General features: G+C 31.3%; 1 protein-coding gene across 1 annotated transcript; it reads right to left on the bottom strand.

Moving 5' to 3' along the window:
- Positions 1-293: 293 nt before the first annotated feature.
- On the bottom strand, positions 294-1,097 carry LOC148211896 (ARGOS-like protein). Its single transcript, XM_088122452.1, has one exon. It carries the CDS (start codon positions 821-823, stop codon positions 413-415), a length of 411 nt encoding a protein of 136 aa, XP_087978578.1. The 5' UTR covers positions 824-1,097; the 3' UTR covers positions 294-412.
- Between the last annotated feature and the right edge of the window lie 7,176 nt (positions 1,098-8,273).

Below are 8,273 nucleotides of genomic sequence, written 5' to 3'. Positions count from 1 at the left end.
TTGTCTATGATTTTAAGAATTGATAAATTTAGTTTGAATTTAGATTTTTGTCCCTAAAATACATTCAACCCAATTCCTACATCACAATGAACTTAATGATCAGATGACTTAATTATCAGAGTTTGAGCTGAACAAAACGTGAAAAATTACGGGTAGATTTTTAGGATGGGACGATGAGATTTGAAACGGCACCAGATAAAAACAATCGGTAAGAATGAACGAATCAAATCAACAATAGAAGGCCAAAATCGAAATGTGTTGAAAACGGAGCAGAAATCAAAATAATGGCAATATATAAAGAGAAGATCTAAAATATTTTCAAGTAATAAAAGAACCGTTTGTGTGTCTGGTTGAGAGGGATACAAAATTTGTAGGAGAAAGAGAAAAAGAAGGGCATTCACATTACTTATTTCTACATATACGTATGGGATTGGGAGGTAATTTCCTTGGTGTCATTGGAAGGCATGAAGGCCAACACCATGAGCATTCCCAAAATGCCAATCGGGAGCAGCAGCAGCAGCATCAGCGGCGGCGGAGGCAGCGGCGGCAGAATCAGCGGCAGGATCAGCAGCGACGCGGCCAGGCAGAGGAGCACCGCCACGTAGCTGCCGGCCGGCACCAACCGCCGCGCCGGCCCCTGGGAGCGGGAGCAGGAGCGGGAGCGCGTGTACTCCACCTTCCGGCTGTCCTGGAGATGGTGGGCGTAATAGGGGATCCCATTGGGGACGGGATTGGGTCTCCCCTCCGTAAAATAATTAGCGTTTCGCAAATTGACCATATCCAACTCCTTCCTCCTGTCGGCCTCCGAGAATCCCAGACTCATTTACAACGCGTACGACACGTCGTTGAAGGCCGATTCAACGCCCAACCGATGATCAGAAATTGTGAAACTGGAAATGGAAATCGAAAAGGAGGAAGTGGAGAGATGGGGGATTTATGGAATGGGGTAAAAGGAGAAGGGCGGTGATTGTGATTTTGGAAAGGAGAAGGAGCAGAGGGAGAAAGGGGATGAATATTTGATTTGATGGCGCTGCACTCGGATTCCGATTTTATTTATTTATTTATTTATTTTTATTACTGAATGTTGTGAGAGAGAGAGAGGAATTGAAACTGGGGTGGGTTCAGTGAATTGAAACGTCAAGTGGGGCTGAGGAAAGATGCAAGTTGCTGGTTTTGGAAAGAGAAGGGAGAGTGTGTCTCCCAAGGTTCGGAGCCCCTGCCCGCCTTTTCTTTTTTTTTTCTTTTCTTTTGTTTTTTTTTTACCTCACAGAACAAAAAGTCGACAAACCAAAATTCCTAACCTTAACTTAATTGCCTTAATTGTTTAAAATGCCTTCATTTTTCCATTACTTGTTATTTACGTCAACGCAGCCCTCCCCAAAACCTCTATCCTATACGTAATTGCCAATATGGATGCGCCGTATCTTTTGTTAGTTCCATGCTTGGTGTGGTCTTCAAAAAAATGTGATGATGAACTCAATCCAATAATTCATATATCATATATATATATATATTACAACTGATTGGGTTAAAATAAATAAATGAAAATTATATGGATGTGAAAATATGTTAACCAACTCAAATTTGTTATTAATTTTTAAACTTTTTTAACTCATATTTATTTTAATTTTATTTCATTCAATAATTTTTTATAGATCTTTTATTCTACAACATATTTTAAAAACAAAATTTTTTAGTTTGTGAGATATCTATGATTGTTTGGGTTGAAGAAATTTACAAATCGAATAATTAGGTCAGGTCTAAATAGTATCTCAACCCAACCTATGATCACTCTAGATCTATCAAAACCATAAAATAAAAAATAAAAATATTACAACCTTATTTATTACCGATCTATGTTTGTTTTTAAACGTTGATTTTAGAATTTTAGTCCATGAATAAAAACATAACATGGGTTTTTCTTTTTGTTCATTTTTTAAATTTGTTCTAGTGGATCTTTAATTTAACACGATCTAGAAAATCAATATCAATAGTATTTTAATTTTGTCATAATTCATTTAGTTAAAGTATATATGACGGGAGTTGTAATAAAAATAAAATAAACAAACTATTATTGGGGCACATTTAAAATTTTAAAATTTATAAAGGACAAAAATATAAAAAAAAAAATCTCAACTATCAAAAGTCTACTTTAAATTTTGTTTTAGCATCTTTTATTTGTTAAAGTACTATCTTACTATATAGTTTGAGCTTGTTTTGTTTTATTATAACCTCAATTGTTTGATTAGTTTTTTAAGAGAAAATTTTTTATCGTTGATAGATTCCAATAGTTTTCTTAAATGAAAAGTGTCCTTTAAAAAGTAATACAAAGATCAAAGATGATAGGTGGGAGTTTAGTATAAAGTATGTGGCAAGGTTTAAAAGTGGCTTACTATATTAACAATAGATTTTTTTTTCTTTTCCCTTTCTAAAGTAAAGGTGGGAAACAAATTGTGTTGGAGAGGGGAGATTTTGGGATTTTGGAAGTTGTTAATTGGTGAGAGGAAAAAATATTTTTTGAAAGAGAATTTGAGGAATTAAGGTTGAAATTTTGAATGAGCCCACAACAATTAAATGAATATAATTACAAATTAAGGATTCAAATCTTTAAAATTTAAAAATTATAATAAAATGAAAAGCAATAAATAAGGATAGAAAGGGTATTAAAATAAAATTCTAATTGCAAATATCTAAAAGTGTAAATTTTGAAAACTAAAAAAATTTATGTAATTAACATTTCAAAACATCCCTCCCAAGATATTATCTCTTCTAGCTAACTTAAAGTTTTTGTCAATATGATCAATGGAACATTAATGATAAATAGTGAAATAACTTTCTATGCAAAATTAAATAATTTTAATAGAACCTTGAAAGTTCTTAGAGTAAAATAGAATAGTTTTAAGTTTAAGAAAAAAAAACAGACTGAAACTTTAGATACTTAATATAATTTAAAATATAATATTATAAAATTTGAATTTATTTTAAAATTACTGAAAAAATAATCAATTAACAATTTCACATAGTAAACAATTAAAAATTTATTTAGAGAAATTATATGATAACAATTTAATTTTTTTTTTAGTACAACGTGTAGGAGTAGAGATTTTAACTCACGATCTTTTGGTCACATGTAAGTGTATTAACCAGTTTAGCTACGTTCAGGTTGACATGACGACAATTTAATTATTAGAAAGATAATACAAGATTCGTGAATATTATTTGATCTATATGGATATTAAATATCTAGAGTTGAATGCTTGTGTGCTTTTTTTTTAATAAATTTTGCTCCATGAAAAAGTAATTTAAATTAAAATATCTTAATTAATTAAAATACTTATATATGTAACTAATTAATAAATAGTAACATCAAACCATTAAAATTAATTTTAATATTATATTGAAATTAATTAATGAGTATATTTACTAAAGCGAACAACGGTAATTGACATATACCTAATAATAATAATTAATGAGTATATTTCTCTCTCTTCTCATTCATTTTCTAAAAAAAAAAAAATTCTCATCCCAATAAAGATAATAAAATATTATGATTCATGGGATATTTTTATCCTTAGTAATAATTGTTTAGGTTTAAAAAATTGAACATTATTTTTAAATACAATATATTAGGATGGAGATCGAACTTACAACCTCTTGTTTGGAGATATATGCCCAGAAAAAAAAAAGGAAGATTTATGAAACAACCATGGCTTTTGTACATCCGTGCTGAAACCTACTTCAAAACCTGCAAAAAAAAATGGGGCCTTAATAGCATAGCATGTCAGTATAGCAATCTCAACCACGATAATTTGACTTAAATTACAGCAACGTTTGAATTTAATTTTCACATGAGAATTACATTGGATATTGAGATAATTATAGCGGTGTATGAAAAATTATATAAATTTAAGTCTATATAATAATAATTAATAAATAGTTAAAGTTGTTATATAATTGCATAATTAAATAGTTCTCAATTTTGTACAGATATGGTACTCGGTAATAGTGATGGTATAGTTGAAAAGAAAATAATTGGTTTAAAATTTACCTTCATGGTTGGTATTGATTTATTTCAACATTTGTTATAAAAAAAATACATACTAAATAAAATGTTCAACCTAATTTCACATTATCAATTTACTATTGGTTCATTTAATTTTCCGTCTGGTTGATATAATTTATTGCAGATTCAGCGTATTTGTACATATATATTTTTTTCATTTTCAGGAATTTGTTTAGCAATATCCTGAATTAGCAAAAATATAATATTTTAATTTTAACAGACAAAATAAGTTAGTTAAGTCAAACAGTCCTAAAAATGATATTTAAAATAAGAAAAGAGAATATAATATTAATCTTGTCTCAAGGTTTACATCTTGAGTATGACATTCTATAAAATAATGTCTCATATAATATGAGTTTGTGATCCTCTTTAGAAAATGGGATAGATGCGGGAAGAAGCACTAGTTAAGTAACTCTCTTAATAGCATTTTAAGTATTTTTAGAATTTTAAGAACTTGCGGTATTGATTATTTAAAAAAATATTATGACAATTTTAAAAATTATTTTAAATTTTTACCCCATTAAAACATTGTAATATGTTAGCAATAATAAGTAGAAAAACACGTGTTTCTATTGCTAGATTAGAGATCCTAATATTCTAGGTAAGAACTCTGTGTACGTCTCCACCTCAATGAATAAAATGGTCCAAAATGTACTCATGTTTTGTCCAAATATATAACTGTACTTCAACCTCATGTTTTTCCATAAATACATACCGTCTCAAAATTAAATTTCAAGATGAAAAAATAGGAGAAATATAATATATAATATTTTTTAAAGAAAAAAAGGGAAGAAAATGGAAAATTGGAAAGGGGTGTAGAATGTAGATGATGGGAAAAGTGGCAATGAGATGGCAGAAAGAGGACCACAGAAGGACAGAAATGGGAGTTGGAATAGGTTTTGAATTTGGTTTGATTTGAACATGTCATTGCATCGCATCATGTCATGCCTCTGTTCCTATGATACAGAATTCGTTATTCCGAAACTGCCCCTCGCCATCCCCATCCCGCATTCCATGAGATATGTCCTTTTCATTTTCCTTGTTCCACACTAACCCAACATATCCTCCATCCTTTCCGCACTCTCCATCTTATAATCACTATTATTTTTTATTTATTTATTTATTTTCCTTCTCCAATCGTATCAAATATATTATATGTTTGGCATTATTTTTTCTAAAAAAAAAATAATAATATATGAAAGTAGAAATCTGAATGTATTGAGAAGCATTATGGAGAATTAAAAATTGTCAATAATGATCCTCTGTTTCAAATAGGTGAGGATTTTACTGTTTAATTTTTTCTTTTAACAAAATATAATATATATTGTTATGAGGGTAAAAAAATGGAGTGCCATTGTGACACACAGTCGAGTAGAGTAGGTCGACTTGGTTGCGTCAAGTTATGAAGGATGAATTGGTCAACCTCCCCCGATCGTTACCATTGTCATCATGCGAGGTGGGTGCTTTGGCTAAGCATGGTTAGCGTCCATCATCAGTTTGGCCACCAAGATCTTTGGAGAGAATTTCTTCTTTATTAACTTATTTAGCTTCACTCACCAATAGGGAGTAGCTAGAATCCTTCATGAATTCACACTACTCATTCTCCGACCAATACTGTGCACAAACATATATCATTCATGAATTAAAATGAATAATTGATCTTTTTTCTTTTTAATGTGGGATTCTTAACATGCCTCCTCAAGATCGTAGCTCTTTTAGCTCATCGATCTTGTCCAGATCCCATTTTAGACTGGTTGCTCGTTTGAGCGTTTTGGGCTCTGATACCATATCAATATTTATGGGTTCCATTTCAAAACCAATTGGCAATGGATGGAGTAGCCCATATCTATTATAAATAATTGCAAGATCCATTTTCTTTTCAATGTGAGATCCAGATGGTAGCTTTTGAACAATATATCTCCCTTGATACAAGATTGTTTTAGTAAAATAACCACTTGTTTTATATCGGTTTTTTGATGTTCTATAATCACTACCTGAGAGATTAAGCAAAATTTAAAAGATTCTGGATCATTCGTCACATAAAACTAAGTTGAAACGTGTAGAGGCCATAAATTTGAGCCCAGTTAACTAAATTGGATGAATTCTTTTTTAATCTGTTTAAAATTTTGACATCTACACGCTAGCAAGTCACCCTAAAGGTACCTTGTACAACCCTTTGCGATTGAAAATGGCTGTGTTTGTAATGAAATAATTTATATAAAATTATTTCACAAACTAATATATAAATAATTAAAAAATTTTGGGAGAATTTTTTGGACCATCCTTGGTCATTGGCCCTAAACTTATTTTAAACAGAGATTGGTTTTACTCTATCTGTAGCAAGATTGGTTGGGAAGAATGTTAACCAGTTTTTTCTTTAAGGAATAGATTTTCAAAGTGTAGTTTGAAGTTGGGAGGTAAAAAGATTAAAATGGTTGTAAATTTAAAAAGTAATTATAGAAGTATTTATGTTTTGACAGTATTTATAAGGAAAATGATAATTTTGAAACTATTTGTATATTTTTGTCCACATGAAATCGTGTTTTGAAAAGACAATTCATATTTGGAACTTTTTGTTGTCTCGAAGTCGGCGTGAAGTTTATAAAAATAGAGTCATTTATAAAAGTTATTAAAATATACAATATTATACGCTAAAAAAATCCTTGAATTTTGGGCAAGACAAAAAAATTATTTCTCTCTTCGTCTCTGGAAAAAAAATGGAGATCAAATTATCATCTCGAGGCAATCCCATTTGAAATACCAAAATTCGTTCCTCCACTCAAGTGGCCCCCAAAAGGGGCTAGAATATCTTGCAGGGGGTTTTGTTCATCAATCCCCAAAATATTATGTCATGGTCTAGACATAAACATACACGAGATTTTATTTTCAAAGCGAGTATATCTCGGAGGTAATTGATATATATCTCAAATCAAGAGATCGTGTGTTCAATTCCCATCCCCATATGTCGTACTAAAAAAAATACACGAAATTTCGTTTCCTCATTCTTTCATTTGAAGTCCTATTTGCATGGCGGATTCATGTACTACGAAAAATCTTTCCTCACAGATTTTTCTCCTCTCTAATATCTGTAATCTTGTCTCAATTCGCTTGGATGCTTCGAATTTCATCTTGTAGGAACTTCAATCCACGTCAATCTTGAAGGTGCATAAACTTTTGATGGAACAATCATCAAGCCTGCTCCTCAGTTGGAGTCTACTACTTTTGCCACTAATTTTGCAACTTGTTGTGCAATTCTTCCTACAATTGGTCAGTAGGAATCCAGCTTCCGAAGACTGAAATTTTGCGAAAGATCATGTGTTCATAATGGTAATCATTGCTACTCTTTCACCCACCGCTCTTGCATATATTGTTGGACGCGAAACCTCAAAGCAGGTCTGAGATACACTAACCAAACACTATTTGTCCAACTCGAGAGCAAATGTTGTCAGTCTCAAATCAGATTTGCAGTCGATTGCAAAGAAACCTTCGGAGTTTATTAGTCAATATATTTAATGTATCAGAGAACTCAAGGACAAATTGACGAATGTCTCTATTCTTCTCAATGATGAAGATCTCATCATCTATGCGCTGAATGATTTGTCTACTGACTATAATACATTTAGTATTTCTATGCATATGCGTTTTCAACTAATTTCATTTGCGGAACTTCATGTTCTATTTGTTGGGATTATGGAGCCAGAATAGAAAACTCATATATCGTATGAAGAAAATGATTTTTCAACACTATTACCAATTCCTACCGGGAGTAGGATATTGTCGTCTTATAAGGATTACAATATTGTTTTCCTATAAGAATTAGGATATTTGACCTCTTATAAATAGAGTATTTATGTTAAGGTTTCATTTGTACAGAATCGAAATAAAAGAGACTTGAGTGGTTGTTGGCAGTGTTGAAAAGGATTCTGTATCCAATGGGTTTAGTGAGTGTTTTTCATTCCTATACCTAAGTATAGTGTGTTATAATACTTAGAAGCTAGAGGGCTTTTGTTGGGACCTCTAGGGATATTTTTAGAGAGAGTTTTGTATTCTAATCCTTAAACAATTATTAGTGAATTACCCACATCTGAGTGGAAGACTGGATATAGCCCTTAGTGGTGAACCAGTATAATTTGCTGTGTCGTTATTCTTGTGCTTTTACAGTTTTCTTCCTATTTTCATATATTTTGGTTGTGTTTGGATATTACCGTGG

This window comes from Momordica charantia, assembly GCF_013281855.1.
Source record: "Momordica charantia cultivar OHB3-1 chromosome 4 unlocalized genomic scaffold, Mcharantia_2.0 BLBB01000004.1, whole genome shotgun sequence".
Lineage (NCBI taxonomy): Eukaryota > Viridiplantae > Streptophyta > Magnoliopsida > Cucurbitales > Cucurbitaceae > Momordica > Momordica charantia.
This window is presented reverse-complemented; position numbering and strand designations above follow the sequence as displayed.

Bases quoted from the DNA above. Each gene is read 5' to 3' on its own strand.
- LOC148211896 (XM_088122452.1), bottom strand. From the start codon at position 823: ATGAGTCTGGGATTCTCGGAGGCCGACAGGAGGAAGGAGTTGGATATG.